At 50.2% G+C, this 16,087-nt stretch overlaps 1 protein-coding gene across 1 annotated transcript in view; it reads right to left on the bottom strand.

Annotated features, from left to right (window-relative positions):
* LOC142483238 (uncharacterized) overlaps nucleotides 1–16,087 on the bottom strand; it is a 71,857-nt gene that overhangs the window by 24,629 nt on the left and 31,141 nt on the right. Inside the window, exons 22-33 of the mRNA XM_075583301.1 lie at nucleotides 15,715–15,831; nucleotides 14,407–14,916; nucleotides 13,306–13,887; nucleotides 12,298–12,951; nucleotides 11,569–11,886; nucleotides 10,477–11,121; nucleotides 9,541–10,194; nucleotides 8,620–9,330; nucleotides 6,453–6,954; nucleotides 5,928–6,113; nucleotides 5,157–5,789; nucleotides 693–4,637 (exon numbers count right to left, since the gene is read on the bottom strand). Of these exons, the coding sequence (XP_075439416.1) occupies nucleotides 693–4,637; nucleotides 5,157–5,789; nucleotides 5,928–6,113; nucleotides 6,453–6,954; nucleotides 8,620–9,330; nucleotides 9,541–10,194; nucleotides 10,477–11,121; nucleotides 11,569–11,886; nucleotides 12,298–12,951; nucleotides 13,306–13,887; nucleotides 14,407–14,916; nucleotides 15,715–15,831 (9,457 nt within the window). The remainder of the gene's footprint in view (nucleotides 1–692; nucleotides 4,638–5,156; nucleotides 5,790–5,927; nucleotides 6,114–6,452; nucleotides 6,955–8,619; nucleotides 9,331–9,540; nucleotides 10,195–10,476; nucleotides 11,122–11,568; nucleotides 11,887–12,297; nucleotides 12,952–13,305; nucleotides 13,888–14,406; nucleotides 14,917–15,714; nucleotides 15,832–16,087) is intronic.

The following is a 16,087-nucleotide window of genomic DNA, read 5'->3' as shown; positions in this document are numbered from 1 at the left end:
CTCCATGTTATCTCATTAGCACAGGCTTAACTCCATGTTATCTCATTAGCACAGGCTTAACTCCACGTTATCTCATTAGCACAGGCTTAACTCCATGTTATCTCATTAGCACAGGCTTAACTCCATGTTATCTCATTAGCACAGACTTAACACCATGTTATCTCATTAGCACAGGCTTAACTCCATGTTATCTCATTAGCACAGGCTTAACTCCATGTTATCTCATTAGCACAGGCTTAACTCCATGTTATCTCATTAGCACAGGCTTAACTCCATGTTATCTCCTTATAGCAGGATGTCCCCCAAGCGGGGAGAGAGCAGGGCTGTTGCTAGGGGGCTGGGCAGCTTCTCCCATCCCGATTGGCAGCTGCTGGGTAATGCAGCAAATCAGGAGGAGGTGTCAGGAGACCTGGGGGTGTGGCCAAGGAGAGGAGGAAACAACATGGAGGCGAGAGAGGGGGTCAGCAAGGCAGCGCCTGTTTTTAAAATGGCTTCATTCTCAAATAGGCTCGTCCGGGGATAACGAGAAATTATTGGCGATGTATTTCACGGCGGGACTTATTATTAGTATTATTATTATTACTATTACATGGGAGCGGTGCGATCAGCCTGTTTGAAGCTTACTAAATGAGTCCCTTTAGTATTTATACCATGCCCCCAACAACTATTGAGAGAAGCTCATCAATACTTACATGGTGGTTTCGTTGTTGTTGGAGTAGTTGTTGTGGGAGTAGTTGTGGTGGGAGTAGTTGTGGTGGGAGTAGTTGTGGTGGGAGTAGTGGTGGTGGGAGTAGTGGTGGTGGGAGTAGTGGTGGTGGGAGTAGTTGTGGTGGGAGTAGTGGTGGTGGGAGTAGTTGTGGTTGGAGTAGTGGTGGGAGTAGTTGTGGTGGGAGTAGTTGTGGTGGGAGTAGTTGTGGTTGGAGTAGTGGTGGTGGGAGTAGTTGTGGTGGGAGTAGTTGTGGTGGGAGTAGTTGTGGTGGGAGTAGTGGTGGTGGGAGTATTTGTTGTGATAGTAGTTGTGGTGGGAGTAGTTGTGGTGATAGTAGTTGTGGTAGGAGTAGTTGTGGTGGGAGTAACTTGTGAGGTAGTAGCAGTTGGGGTTATAGATGGAGGGATAGTTGTATGGAATGGTGTGGTCTCAGCGGCTGTGGTTGTTCTCCATTGTGCTGTGGTCTCAGAGGCAGTGGTTGTTCCCCATAGTGCTGTGGTCTCAGCGGCTGTGGTTGTTCCCCATGGTGCTGTGGTCTCAGCGGCTGTGGTTGTTTCCATTGATGGTGTTGTATCAGTGGCTGTGGTGGTTTCCCCAGGGGCTGTGGTCTCAGCGGCTGTAGTGGTTTCATGTGGTGCTGTGGTCTCTGTGGCTGTGGTGGTATCGCCTTGTGCTGCTGTCTTAGGGGCTGTAGTTGTTCCCTGTGGTGCTGTGGTGGTTTCTCCTGGTGCTGTGGTTGCCGCGGCTGTGGTGGTTTCCCCTGGTGTTGTAGTCTCAGTGGCTGTGGTTGTTTCCCCGGGAGGTGTGGTCTCTGTGTTTGTGGTGGTTTCCTCTGGGACTGTGGTCTCCGCAGCTGTGGTAGTTTCCAATGGTGCTGTGGTCTCAACGGCTGTGGTCTCGATGGCTGTGGTTGCTTCCCCCGGTGCTGTGGTCTCAGCGCCTGTGGTAGTTTCTATTTGTGCTGTGGTCTCAGCGACTGTGGTGGTTTCACCAGGTGATGTGGTCTTAGCGGCTGTAGTGGTTTCACCTGGTGCTGTGGTCTCAGAAGCTGTGGTTGTTTCTATCTGTGCTGTGGTCTCAGTGTCTGTGGTGGTATCACCTTGTGCTGCTGTCTGAGGAGCTGTAGTTGTTCCCTGTGGTGCTGTGGTAGTTTCCCTTGGTGCTGTGGTTTCAGACTCTGTGGTTATTTGTATTTGTGCTGTGGTCTCCGCACCTGTGGAGGTTTCCCCTGGTGTTGTAGTCTCTGTGGCTGTGGAGGTTTCTTCTGGGGCTGTGGTCTCAGCGGGTTTGGTGGTCGCACCAGGTGTGGTCGTCTCTGCAGCTGTGGTAGTTTCCAATGCGGCTGTGGTTTCCACTGCTGTGGTCTCAGTGGCGGTTGTAGTTTTGCCAAGTGTTGTGGTCTCAGTAGCTGTGGTGGTTTCTATTTTTGCTGTGGTCTCAACGTCTGTGGTGGTTTCCTGTGGTGCTGTGGTCTCAGCAGCTGTGGTGGTTTCCTGTGGTGCTGTGGTCTCAGCAGCTGTGGTGGTTTCTATTTGTGCTGTGGTCTCAACGTCTGTGGTGGTTTCCTGTGGTGCTGTGGTCTCAGCAGCTGTGGTGGTTTTCTGTGGTGCTGTGGTCTTAGCAGCTGTGGTTGTTTCCTGTGGTGCTGTGGTCTCAGCAGCTGTGGTAGTTTCTATTTGTGCTGTGGTCTCAACATCTGTGGTTGTTTCTATTTGTGTTGTGGTCTCAGCGTCTGTGGTAGTTTCCTCTGGTGCTGTGGTTTCAGCGTCTGTGGTTGTTTCTATTTGTGCTGTGGTCTCAGCGGCTGTGGTAGTTTCCTCTGGTGCTGTGGTCTCAACGTCTGTGGTAGTTTCTATTTGTGCTGTGGTCTCAGCGACTGTGGTGGTATCGCCTTGTGCTGCTGTCTCAGGGGCTGTAGTTGTTCCCTGTGGTGCTGTGGTGGTTTCTCCTGGTGCTGTGGTTGCCGCGGCTGTGGTGGTTTCCCCTGGTGTTGTAGTCTCAGTGGCTGTGGTTGTTTCCCCGGGAGGTGTGGTCTCTGTGTTTGTGGTGGTTTCCTCTGGGGCTGTGGTCTCCGCAGCTGTGGTAGTTTCCAATGGTGCTGTGGTCTCAACGGCTGTGGTCTCGATGGCTGTGGTTGCTTCCCCCGGTGCTGTGGTCTCAGCGCCTGTGGTAGTTTCTATTTGTGCTGTGGTCTCAGCGACTGTGGTGGTTTCACCAGGTGATGTGGTCTTAGCGGCTGTAGTGGTCTCACCTGGTGCTGTGGTCTCAGAAGCTGTGGTTGTTTCTATCTGTGCTGTGGTCTCAGTGGCTGTGGTGGTATCACCTTGTGCTGCTGTCTGAGGGGCTGTAGTTGTTCCCCGTGGTGCTGTGGTAGTTTCCCTTGGTGCTGTGGTTTCAGACTCTGTGGTTATTTGTATTTGTGCTGTGGTCTCCGCACCTGTGGAGGTTTCCCCTGGTGTTGTAGTCTCTGTGGCTGTGGAGGTTTCTTCTGGGGCTGTGGTCTCAGCGGGTTTGGTGGTCGCACCAGGTGTGGTCGTCTCTGCAGCTGTGGTAGTTTCCAATGCTGCTGTGGTTTCCACTGCTGTGGTCTCAGTGGCGGTTGTAGTTTTGCCAAGTGTTGTGGTCTCAGCAGCTGTGGTGGTTTCTATTTGTGCTGTGGTCTCAACGTCTGTGGTGGTTTCCTGTGGTGCTGTGGTCTCAGCAGCTGTGGTGGTTTCTATTTGTGCTGTGGTCTCAACGTCTGTGGTGGTTCCCTGTGGTGCTGTGGTCTCAGCAGCTGTGGTGGTTTTCTGTGGTGCTGTGGTCTTAGCAGCTGTGGTGGTTTCCTGTGGTGCTGTGGTCTCAGCAGCTGTGGTAGTTTCTATTTGTGCTGTGGTCTCAACATCTGTGGTTGTTTCTATTTGTGTTGTGGTCTCAGCGTCTGTGGTAGTTTCCTCTGGTGCTGTGGTTTCAGCGTCTGTGGTTGTTTCTATTTGTGCTGTGGTCTCAGCGGCTGTGGTAGTTTCCTCTGGTGCTGTGGTCTCAACGTCTGTGGTAGTTTCTATTTGTGCTGTGGTCTCAGCGACTGTGGTGGTATCGCCTTGTGCTGCTGTCTCAGGGGCTGTAGTTGTTCCCTGTGGTGCTGTGGTGGTTTCTCCTGGTGCTGTGGTTGCCGCGGCTGTGGTGGTTTCCCCTGGTGTTGTAGTCTCAGTGGCTGTGGTTGTTTCCCCGGGAGGTGTGGTCTCTGTGTTTGTGGTGGTTTCCTCTGGGGCTGTGGTCTCCGCAGCTGTGGTAGTTTCCAATGGTGCTGTGGTCTCAACGGCTGTGGTCTCGATGGCTGTGGTTGCTTCCCCCGGTGCTGTGGTCTCAGCGCCTGTGGTAGTTTCTATTTGTGCTGTGATCTCAGCGACTGTGGTGGTTTCACCAGGTGATGTGGTCTTAGCGGCTGTAGTGGTCTCACCTGGTGCTGTGGTCTCAGAAGCTGTGGTTGTTTCTATCTGTGCTGTGGTCTCAGTGGCTGTGGTGGTATCACCTTGTGCTGCTGTCTGAGGGGCTGTAGTTGTTCCCCGTGGTGCTGTGGTAGTTTCCCTTGGTGCTGTGGTTTCAGACTCTGTGGTTATTTGTATTTGTGCTGTGGTCTCCGCACCTGTGGAGGTTTCCCCTGGTGTTGTAGTCTCTGTGGCTGTGGAGGTTTCTTCTGGGGCTGTGGTCTCAGCGGGTTTGGTGGTCGCACCAGGTGTGGTCGTCTCTGCAGCTGTGGTAGTTTCCAATGCTGCTGTGGTTTCCACTGCTGTGGTCTCAGTGGCGGTTGTAGTTTTGCCAAGTGTTGTGGTCTCAGCAGCTGTGGTGGTTTCTATTTGTGCTGTGGTCTCAACGTCTGTGGTGGTTTCCTGTGGTGCTGTGGTCTCAGCAGCTGTGGTGGTTTCCTGTGGTGCTGTGGTCTCAGCAGCTGTGGTAGTTTCTATTTGTGCTGTGGTCTCAACGTCTGTGGTGGTTTCCTGTGGTGCTGTGGTCTCAGCAGCTGTTGTGGTTTTCTGTGGTGCTGTGGTCTTAGCAGCTGTGGTGGGTTCCTGTGGTGCTGTGGTCTCAGCAGCTGTGGTAGTTTCTATTTGTGCTGTGGTCTCAACATCTGTGGTTGTTTCTATTTGTGTTGTGGTCTCAGCTGCTGTGGTAGTTTCTATTTGTGCTGTGGTCTCAGTCTCTATGGTAGTTTCTATTTGTGCTGTGGTTTCAACATCTGTGGTTGTTTCTATTTGTGCTGTGGTCTCAGCGTCTGTGGTAGTTTCTATTTGTGCTGTGGTCTCAACGTCTGTCGTGGTTTCTTCTGTTGCTGTGGTCTCAGCGTCTGTGGTAGTTTCCTCTGGTGCTGTGGTTTCAGCGTCTGTGGTTGTTTCTATTTGTGCTGTGGTCTCAACGTCTGTGGTAGTTTCTATTTGTGCTGTGGTCTCAGCGACTGTGGTGGTTTCACCAGGTGATGTGGTCATAGCGGCTGTAGTGGTTTCACCTGGTGCTGTGGTCTCAGAAGCTGTGGTTGTTTCTATCTGTGCTGTGGTCTCAGTGTCTGTGGTGGTATCACCTTGTGCTGCTGTCTGAGGGGCTGTAGTTGTTCCCCGTGGTGCTGTGGTAGTGTCCCTTGGTGCTGTGGTTTCAGACTCTGTGGTTATTTGTATTTGTGCTGTGGTCTCCGCTCCTGTGGAGGTTTCCCCTGGTGTTGTAGTCTCTGTGGCTGTGGAGGTTTCTTCTGGGGCTGTGGTCTCAGTGGGTTTGGTGGTCGCACCAGGTGTGGTGGTCTCAGTGGCTGTTGTGGTTTCATGTGGTACTATTGTCTCTGCAGCTGTGGTAGTTTCTAATGCTGCTGTGGATTCCACTGCTGTGGTCTCAGTGGCGGTTGTAGTTTTGCCAAGTGTTGTGGTCTCAGCAGCTGTGGTGGTTTCTATTTGTGCTGTGGTCTCAACGTCTGTGGTGGTTTCTTGTGGTGCTGTGGTCTCAGCAGCTGTGGTGGTTTCCTGTGGTGCTGTGGTCTCAGCAGCTGTGGTGGTTTCCTGTGGTGCTGTGGTCTCAGCAGCTGTGGTGGTTTCCTGTGGTGCTGTGGTCTCAGCAGCTGTGGTAGTTTCTATTTGTGCTGTGGTCTCAACGTCTGTGGTAGTTTCTATTTGTGATGTGGTCTCAGCTGCTGTGGTACTTTCTGTTTGTGCTGTGGTCTCAACGTCTGTGGTGGTTTCTATTTGTGCTGTGGTACCAATGTCTGTGGTGGTTTCCTGTGGTGCTGTGGTCTCAGCAGCTGTGGTGGTTTCTATTTGTGCTGTGGTCTCAACGTATGTGGTGGTTTCCAGTGGTGCTATGGTCTCAGCAGCTGTGGTGGTTTCCTGTGGTGCTGTGGTCTTAGCAGCTGTGGTGGTTTCCTGTGGTGCTGTGGTCTCAGCAGCTGTGGTAGTTTCTATTTGTGCTGTGGTCTCAACGTCTGTGGTAGTTTCTATTTGTGCTGTGGTCTCAACATCTGTGCTTGTTTCTATTTGTGTTGTGGTCTCAGCTGCTGTGGTAGTTTCTATTTGTGCTGTGGTCTCAGTCTCTGTGGTAGTTTCTATTTGTGCTGTGGTCTCAGCGTCTGTGGTAGTTTCTATTTGTGCTGTGGTCTCAACGTCTGTCGTGGTTTCTTCTGGTGCTGTGGTCTCAACTTCTGTGGTAGTTTCTATTTGTGCTGTGGTCTCAGCATCTGTGGTAGTTTCTATTTGTGCTGTGGTCTCAGCAACTGTGGTGGTTTCACCAGGTGATGTGGTCTTAGCGGCTGTAGTGGTTTCACCTGGTGCTGTGGTCTCAGAAGCTGTGGTTGTTTCTATCTGTGCTGTGGTCTCAGTGTCTGTGGTGGTATCACCTTGTGCTGCTGTCTGAGGAGCTGTAGTTGTTCCCTGTGGTGCTGTGGTAGTTTCCCTTGGTGCTGTGGTTTCAGACTCTGTGGTTATTTGTATTTGTGCTGTGGTCTCCGCACCTGTGGAGGTTTCCCCTGGTGTTGTAGTCTCTGTGGCTGTGGAGCTTTCTTCTGGGGCTGTGGTCTCAGTGGGTTTGGTGGTCGCACCAGGTGGGGTGGTCTCAGTGGCTGTTGTGGTTTCATGTGGTACTATTGTCTCTGCAGCTGTGGTAGTTTCCAATGCTGCTGTGGTTTCCACTGCTGTGGTCTCAGTGGCGGTTGTAGTTTTGCCAAGTGTTGTGGTCTCAGCAGCTGTGGTGGTTTCTATTTGTGCTGTGGTCTCAACGTCTGTGGTGGTTTCCTGTGGTGCTGTGGTCTCAGCAGCTGTGGTGGTTTCCTCTGGTGCTGTGGTCTCAGCGTCTGTGGTAGTTTCTATTTGTGCTGTGGCCTCAACATCTGTGGTTGTTTCTACTTGTTCTGTGGTTTCAACATCTGTGGTTGTTTCTATTTGTGCTGTGGTCTCAGCGGCTGTGGTTGTTTCTACTTGTTCTGTGGTCTCAGTGGCTGTGGTTGTTTCTATTTGTGCTGTGGTCTCAACATCTGTGGTGGTTTCGCCAGGTGCTGTGGTCTCAGCGGCTGTGGTGGTTTCTTCTGGTGCTGTGGTCTCAGTTGCTGTGGTGGTTTCTATTTGTGCTGTGGTCTCAACGTCTGTGGTGGTTTCGCCAGGTGCTGTGGTCTCAGCAGCTGTGGTAGTTTTGTCTGTTGCTGTGGTCTCAACATCTGTGGTAGTTTCCTCTGGTGCTGTGGTCTCAGCTGCTGTGGTAGTTTCTATTTGTGCTGTGGTCTCAACATCTGTCGTGGTTTCCTCTGGTGCTGTGGTCTCAGCTGCTGTGGTAGTTTCTATTTGTGCTGTGGTCTCAGCAGCTGTGGTCATTTCTATTTGTGCTGTGGTCTCAATGTCTGTCGTGGTTTCTTCTGGTGCTGTGGTCTCAACATCTTGGGTAGTTTCTATTTGTGCTGTGGTCTCAACGTCTGTGGTGGTTTCTATTTGTGCTGTGGTCTCAAAGTCTGTGGTGGTTTCCTGTGGTGCTGTGGTCTCAGCAGCTGTGGTGGTTTCCTGTGGTGCTGTGGTCTCAGCAGCTGTGGTGGTTTCCTGTGGTGCTATGGTCTCAGCAGCTGTGGTGGTTTCCTGTGGTGCTGTGGTCTCAGCAGCTGTGGTAGTTTCTATTTGTGCTGTGGTCTCCACGTCTGTGGTAGTTTCTATTTGTGCTGTGGTCTCAACATCTGTGGTTGTTTCTTTTTGTGTTGTGGTCTCAGCTGCTGTGGTAGTTTCTATTTGTGCTGTGGTCTCAGCCTCTGTGGTAGTTTCTATTTGTGCTGTGGTCTCAGCGTCTGTGGTAGTTTCTATTTGTGCTGTGGTCTCAACGTCTGTCGTGGTTTCTTCTGGTGCTGTGGTCTCAGCGTCTGTGGTAGTTTCCTCTGGTGCTGTGGTTTCAGCGTCTGTGGTTGTTTCTATTTGTGCTGTGGTCTCAGCGGCTGTGGTAGTTTCCTCTGGTGCTGTGGTCTCAACGTCTGTAGTAGTTTCCTCTGGTGCTGTGGTCTCAGCGTCTGTAGTAGTTTCCTCTGGTGCTGTGGTCTCAACGTCTGTGGTAGTTTCTATTTGTGCTGTGGTCTCAGTGTCTGTGGTCGTTTCTATTTGTGCTGTGGTCTCAGCATCTGTGGTCGTTTCTATTTGTGCTGTGGTCTCAGCATCTGTGGTAGTTTCTATTTGTGCTGTGGTCTCAACATCTGTGGTAGTTTCTATTTGTGCTGTGGTCTCATCATCTGTCGTGGTATCCTCTGGTGCTGTGGTCTCAGCGTCTGTGGTTGTTTGTATTTGTGCTGTGGTCTCAGCAACTGTGGTCATTTCGCCAGGTGCTGTGGTCTCATCAGCTGTGGTAGTTTTGTCTGTTGCTGTGGTCTCAACATCTGTGGTAGTTTCTTCTGGTGCTGTGGTCTCAGCTGCTGTGGTAGTTTCTATTTGTGCTGTGGTCTCAGCAGCTGTGGTCATTTCTATTTGTGCTGTGGTCTCAACATCTGTGGTAGTTTCCTCTGGTGCTGTGGTCTCAGCGTCTGTCGTGGTTTCTTCTGGTGCTGTGGTCTCAGTGTCTGTGGTCGTTTCTATTTGTGCTGTGGTCTCAACATCTGTGGTAGTTTCCTCTGGTGCTGTGGTCTCAGTTTTTGTGGTCGTTTCTACTTGTGCTGTGGTCTCAGCATCTGTGGTAGTTTCTACTTGTACTGTAGTCTCAGCATCTGTGGTAGTTTCTATTTGTGCTGTGGTCTCAACATCTGTCGTGGTATCCTCTGGTGCGGTGGTCTCAGCGGCTGTGGTGGTTTCACCAGGTGCTGTTGTCTCAGCAGTTGGTATAGTTGTGTCTGTTGCTGTGGTCTCAGCTGCTGTGGTAGTTTCTATTTGTGCTGTGGTCTCAGCTGCTGTAGTAGTTTCTATTTGTGTTGTGGTCTCAACATCTGTCGTGGTATCCTCTGGTGCGGTGGTCTCAGCGGCTGTGGTGGTTTCACCAGGTGCTGTTGTCTCAGCAGTTGGTATAGTTGTGTCTGTTGCTGTGGTCTCAGCTGCTGTGGTAGTTTCTATTTGTGCTGTGGTCTCAGTGTCTGGGGTAGTTTCTATTTGTGCTGTGGTTGTTTCTACTTGTTCTGTGGTTTCAACATCTGTGGTTGTTTCTATTTGTGCTGTGGTCTCAACATCTGTGGTAGTTTCCTCTGGTGCTGTGGTCTCAGCTGCTGTGGTAGTTTCTATTTGTGCTGTGGTCTCAACATCTGTCGTGGTTTCCTCTGGTGCTGTGGTCTCAATGTCTGTCGTGGTTTCTTCTGGTGCTGTGGTCTCAACATCTTGGGTAGTTTCTATTTGTGCTGTGGTCTCAACGTCTGTGGTGGTTTCTATTTGTGCTGTGGTCTCAAAGTCTGTGGTGGTTTCCTGTGGTGCTGTGGTCTCAGCAGCTGTGGTGGTTTCCTGTGGTGCTGTGGTCTCAGCAGCTGTGGTGGTTTCCTGTGGTGCTGTGGTCTCAGCAGCTGTGGTGGTTTCCTGTGGTGCTGTGGTCTCAGCAGCTGTGGTAGTTTCTATTTGTGCTGTGGTCTCCACGTCTGTGGTAGTTTCTATTTGTGCTGTGGTCTCAACATCTGTGGTAGTTTCTATTTGTGCTGTGGTCTCAACATCTGTGGTTGTTTCTTTTTGTGTTGTGGTCTCAGCTGCTGTGGTAGTTTCTATTTGTGATGTGGTCTCAGCCTCTGTGGTAGTTTCTATTTGTGCTGTGGTCTCAGCGTCTGTGGTAGTTTCTATTTGTGCTGTGGTCTCAACGTCTGTCGTGGTTTCTTCTGGTGCTGTGGTCTCAGCGTCTGTGGTAGTTTCCTCTGGTGCTGTGGTTTCAGCGTCTGTGGTTGTTTCTATTTGTGCTGTGGTCTCAGCGGCTGTGGTAGTTTCCTCTGGTGCTGTGGTCTCAACGTCTGTGGTAGTTTCTATTAGTGCTGTGGTCTCAACGTCTGTCGTAGTTTCTTCTGGTGCTGTGGTCTCAGCAGCTGTGGTAGTTTTGTCTGTTGCTGTGGTCTCAACATCTGTGGTAGTTTCCTCTGGTGCTGTGGTCTCAGCTGCTGTGGTAGTTTCTATTTGTGCTGTGGTCTCAACATCTGTCGTGGTTTCCTCTGGTGCTGTGGTCTCAGCTGCTGTGGTAGTTTCTATTTGTGCTGTGGTCTCAGCAGCTGTGGTCATTTCTATTTGTGCTGTGGTCTCAATGTCTGTCGTGGTTTCTTCTGGTGCTGTGGTCTCAACATCTTGGGTAGTTTCTATTTGTGCTGTGGTCTCAACGTCTGTGGTGGTTTCTATTTGTGCTGTGGTCTCAAAGTCTGTGGTGGTTTCCTGTGGTGCTGTGGTCTCAGCAGCTGTGGTGGTTTCCTGTGGTGCTGTGGTCTCAGCAGCTGTGGTGGTTTCCTGTGGTGCTGTGGTCTCAGCAGCTGTGGTGGTTTCCTGTGGTGCTGTGGTCTCAGCAGCTGTGGTAGTTTCTATTTGTGCTGTGGTCTCCACGTCTGTGGTAGTTTCTATTTGTGCTGTGGTCTCAACATCTGTGGTTGTTTCTTTTTGTGTTGTGGTCTCAGCTGCTGTGGTAGTTTCTATTTGTGCTGTGGTCTCAGCCTCTGTGGTAGTTTCTATTTGTGCTGTGGTCTCAGCGTCTGTGGTAGTTTCTATTTGTGCTGTGGTCTCAACGTCTGTCGTGGTTTCTTCTGGTGCTGTGGTCTCAGCGTCTGTGGTAGTTTCCTCTGGTGCTGTGGTTTCAGCGTCTGTGGTTGTTTCTATTTGTGCTGTGGTCTCAGCGGCTGTGGTAGTTTCCTCTGGTGCTGTGGTCTCAACGTCTGTGGTAGTTTCTATTTGTGCTGTGGTCTCAACGTCTGTCGTAGTTTCTTCTGGTGCTGTGGTCTCAGTGTCTGTGGTAGTTTCCTCTGGTGCTGTGGTCTCAGCGTCTGTAGTAGTTTCCTCTGGTGCTGTGGTCTCAACGTCTGTGGTAGTTTCTATTTGTGCTGTGGTCTCAGTGTCTGTGGTCGTTTCTATTTGTGCTGTGGTCTCAGCATCTGTGGTCGTTTCTATTTGTGCTGTGGTCTCAGCATCTGTGGTAGTTTCTATTTGTGCTGTGGTCTCAACATCTGTGGTAGTTTCTATTTGTGCTGTGGTCTCATCATCTGTCGTGGTATCCTCTGGTGCTGTGGTCTCAGCGTCTGTGGTTGTTTGTATTTGTGCTGTGGTCTCAGCAACTGTGGTCATTTCGCCAGGTGCTGTGGTCTCATCAGCTGTGGTAGTTTTGTCTGTTGCTGTGGTCTCAACATCTGTGGTAGTTTCTTCTGGTGCTGTGGTCTCAGCTGCTGTGGTAGTTTCTATTTGTGCTGTGGTCTCAGCAGCTGTGGTCATTTCTATTTGTGCTGTGGTCTCAACATCTGTGGTAGTTTCCTCTGGTGCTGTGGTCTCAGCGTCTGTCGTGGTTTCTTCTGGTGCTGTGGTCTCAGTGTCTGTGGTCGTTTCTATTTGTGCTGTGGTCTCAACATCTGTGGTAGTTTCCTCTGGTGCTGTGGTCTCAGTTTTTGTGGTCGTTTCTACTTGTGCTGTGGTCTCAGCATCTGTGGTAGTTTCTACTTGTGCTGTAGTCTCAGCATCTGTGGTAGTTTCTATTTGTGCTGTGGTCTCAACATCTGTCGTGGTATCCTCTGGTGCGGTGGTCTCAGCGGCTGTGGTGGTTTCACCAGGTGCTGTTGTCTCAGCAGTTGGTATAGTTGTGTCTGTTGCTGTGGTCTCAGCTGCTGTGGTAGTTTCTATTTGTGCTGTGGTCTCAGTGTCTGGGGTAGTTTCTATTTGTGCTGTGGTTGTTTCTACTTGTTCTGTGGTTTCAACATCTGTGGTTGTTTCTATTTGTGCTGTGGTCTCAGCTGCTGTGGTAGTTTCTATTTGTGCTGTGGTCTCAACATCTGTCGTGGTTTCCTCTGGTGCTGTGGTCTCAGCTGCTGTGGTAGTTTCTATTTGTGCTGTGGTCTCAGCAGCTGTGGTCATTTCTATTTGTGCTGTGGTCTCAATGTCTGTCGTGGTTTCTTCTGGTGCTGTGGTCTCAACATCTTGGGTAGTTTCTATTTGTGCTGTGGTCTCAACGTCTGTGGTGGTTTCTATTTGTGCTGTGGTCTCAAAGTCTGTGGTGGTTTCCTGTGGTGCTGTGGTCTCAGCAGCTGTGGTGGTTTCCTGTGGTGCTGTGGTCTCAGCAGCTGTGGTGGTTTCCTGTGGTGCTGTGGTCTCAGCAGCTGTGGTGGTTTCCTGTGGTGCTGTGGTCTCAGCAGCTGTGGTAGTTTCTATTTGTGCTGTGGTCTCCACGTCTGTGGTAGTTTCTATTTGTGCTGTGGTCTCAACATCTGTGGTAGTTTCTATTTGTGCTGTGGTCTCAACATCTGTGGTTGTTTCTTTTTGTGTTGTGGTCTCAGCTGCTGTGGTAGTTTCTATTTGTGATGTGGTCTCAGCCTCTGTGGTAGTTTCTATTTGTGCTGTGGTCTCAGCGTCTGTGGTAGTTTCTATTTGTGCTGTGGTCTCAACGTCTGTCGTGGTTTCTTCTGGTGCTGTGGTCTCAGCGTCTGTGGTAGTTTCCTCTGGTGCTGTGGTTTCAGCGTCTGTGGTTGTTTCTATTTGTGCTGTGGTCTCAGCGGCTGTGGTAGTTTCCTCTGGTGCTGTGGTCTCAACGTCTGTGGTAGTTTCTATTAGTGCTGTGGTCTCAACGTCTGTCGTAGTTTCTTCTGGTGCTGTGGTCTCAGTGTCTGTGGTAGTTTCCTCTGGTGCTGTGGTCTCAACGTCTGTGGTAGTTTCTATTTGTGCTGTGGTCTCAGTGTCTGTGGTCGTTTCTATTTGTGCTGTGGTCTCAGCATCTGTGGTAGTTTCTATTTGTGCTGTGGTCTCAACATCTGTGGTAGTTTCTATTTGTGCTGTGGTCTCATCATCTGTCGTGGTATCCTCTGGTGCTGTGGTCTCAGCGTCTGTGGTTGTTTGTATTTGTGCTGTGGTCTCAGCAACTGTGGTCATTTTGCCAGGTGCTGTGGTCTCATCAGCTGTGGTAGTTTTGTCTGTTGCTGTGGTCTCAACATCTGTGGTAGTTTCTTCTGGTGCTGTGGTCTCAGCTGCTGTGGTAGTTTCTATTTGTGCTGTGGTCTCAGCAGCTGTGGTCATTTCTATTTGTGCTGTGGTCTCAACATCTGTGGTAGTTTCCTCTGGTGCTGTGGTCTCAGCGTCTGTGGTTGTTTCTATTTGTGTTGTTGTCTTAGCAGCTATGGTAGTTCCCTCTGGTGCTGTGCTCTCAACGTCTGTCGTGGTTTCTTCTGGTGCTGTGGTCTCAGCGTCTGTGGTTGTTTCTATTTGTGTTGTTGTCTTAGCAGCTGTGGTAGTTCCCTCTGGTGCTGTGGTCTCAACGTCTGTCGTGGTTTCTTCTGGTGCTGTGGTCTCAGTGTCTGTGGTCGTTTCTATTTGTGCTGTGGTCTCAACATCTGTGGTAGTTTCCTCTGGTGCTGTGGTCTCAGTTTTTGTGGTCGTTTCTACTTGTGCTGTGGTCTCAGCATCTGTGGTAGTTTCTACTTGTGCTGTAGTCTCAGCATCTGTGGTAGTTTCTATTTGTGCTGTGGTCTCAACATCTGTGGTTGTTTCTATTTGTGTTGTGGTCTCAACATCTGTCGTGGTATCCTCTGGTGCTGTGGTCTCAGCGGCTGTGGTGGTTTCGCCAGGTGCTGTTGTCTCAGAAGTTGGTATAGTGGTGTCTGTTGCTGTGGTCTCAGCTGCTGTGGTAGTTTCTATTTGTGCTGTGGTCTCAGTGTCTGTGGTAGTTTCTATTTGTGCTGTGGTTGTTTCTATTTGTGCTGTGGTCTCAACGTCTGTCGTGGTTTCTTCTGGTGCTGTGATCTCAGCGTCTGTGGTAGTTTCCTCTGGTGCTGTGGTCTCAGCGTCTGTGGTAGTTTCCTCTGGTGCTGTGGTCTCAACGTCTGTGGTAGTTTCTATTTGTGCTGTGGTCTCAGTGTCTGTGGTCGTTTCTATTTGTGCTGTGGTCTCAACATCTGTGGTAGTTTCCTCTGGTGCTGTGGTCTCAGTTTTTGTGGTCGTTTCTACTTGTGCTGTGGTCTCAACATCTGTGGTAGTTTCCTCTGGTGCTGTGGTCTCAGCTGCTGTGGTAGTTTCTATTTGTGCTGTGGTCTCAATGTCTGTCGTGGTTTCTTCTGGTGCTGTGGTCTCAACATCTGTGGTAGTTTCTATTTGTGCTGTGGTCTCAAAGTCTGTGGTGGTTTCCTGTGGTGCTGTGGTCTCAGCAGCTGTGGTGGTTTCCTGTGGTGCTGTGGTCTCAGCAGCTGTGGTGGTTTCCTGTGGTGCTGTGGTCTCAGCAGCTGTGGTGGTTTCCTGTGGTGCTGTGGTCTCAGCAGCTGTGGTAGTTTCTATTTGTGCTGTGGTCTCCACGTCTGTGGTAGTTTCTATTTGTGCTGTGGTCTCAACATCTGTGGTTGTTTCTTTTTGTGTTGTGGTCTCAGCCTCTGTGGTAGTTTCTATTTGTGCTGTGGTCTCAACGTCTGTCGTGGTTTCTTCTGGTGCTGTAGTCTCAGCGTCTGTGGTAGTTTCCTCTGGTGCTGTGGTCTCAACGTCTGTGGTAGTTTCTATTTGTGCTGTGGTCTCAACGTCTGTCGTAGTTTCTTCTGGTGCTGTGGTCTCAGTGTCTGTGGTAGTTTCCTCTGGTGCTGTGGTCTCAGTGTCTGTGGTAGTTTCCTCTGGTGCTGTGGTCTCAACGTCTGTGGTAGTTTCTATTTGTGCTGTGGTCTCAGCATCTGTGGTCGTTTCTATTTGTGCTGTGGTCTCAGCATCTGTGGTAGTTTCTATTTGTGCTGTGGTCTCAGCAATTGTGGTCATTTCGCCAGGTGCTGTGGTCTCATCAGCTGTGGTAGTTTTGTCTGTTGCTGTGGTCTCAACATCTGTGGTAGTTTCTTCTGTTGCTGTGGTCTCAGCTGCTGTGGTAGTTTCTATTTGTGCTGTGGTCTCAGCAGCTGTGGTCATTTCTATTTGTGCTGTGGTCTCAGCATCTGTGGTAGTTTCTATTTGTGCTGTGGTCTCAGCATCTGTGGTCGTTTCTATTTGTGCTGTGGTCTCAGCATCTGTGGTAGTTTCTATTTGTGCTGTGGTCTCAACATCTGTGGTAGTTTCTATTTGTGCTGTGGTCTCATCATCTGTCGTGGTATCCTCTGGTGCTGTGGTCTCAGCGTCTGTGGTTGTTTGTATTTGTGCTGTGGTCTCAGCAATTGTGGTCATTTCGCCAGGTGCTGTGGTCTCATCAGCTGTGGTAGTTTTGTCTGTTGCTGTGGTCTCAACATCTGTGGTAGTTTCTTCTGTTGCTGTGGTCTCAGCTGCTGTGGTAGTTTCTATTTGTGCTGTGGTCTCAGCAGCTGTGGTCATTTCTATTTGTGCTGTGGTCTCAACATCTGTGGTAGTTTCCTCTGGTGCTGTGGTCTCAGCTGCTGTGGTAGTTTCTATTTGTGCTGTGGGATCAGTGTCTGTGGTAGTTTCTATTTGTGCTGTGGTCTCAACGTCTGTCGTGGTTTCTTCTGGTGCTGTGGTCTCAGCGTCTGTGGTAGTTTCCTCTGGTGCTGTGGTCTCAGCGTCTGTGGTAGTTTCCTCTGGTGCTGTGGTCTCAACGTCTGTGGTAGTTTCTATTTGTGCTGTGGTCTCAGTGTCTGTGGTCGTTTCTATTTGTGCTGTGGTCTCAGCATCTGTGGTAGTTTCTATTTGTGCTGTGGTCTCAACATCTGTGGTAGTTTCTATTTGTGCTGTGGTCTCACCATCTGTCGTTGTATCCTCTGGTGCTGTGCTCTCAGCGTCTGTGGTAGTTTCTATTTGTGCTGTGGTCTCAGCAATTGTGGTCATTTCGCCAGGTGCTGTGGTCTCATCAGCTGTGGTAGTT

This window comes from Ascaphus truei, unplaced genomic scaffold (assembly GCF_040206685.1).
Source record: "Ascaphus truei isolate aAscTru1 unplaced genomic scaffold, aAscTru1.hap1 HAP1_SCAFFOLD_311, whole genome shotgun sequence".
Lineage (NCBI taxonomy): Eukaryota > Metazoa > Chordata > Amphibia > Anura > Ascaphidae > Ascaphus > Ascaphus truei.
Note: the sequence above shows the minus strand (reverse complement) of the source record. Positions and strands in the feature narration are given on the sequence as shown.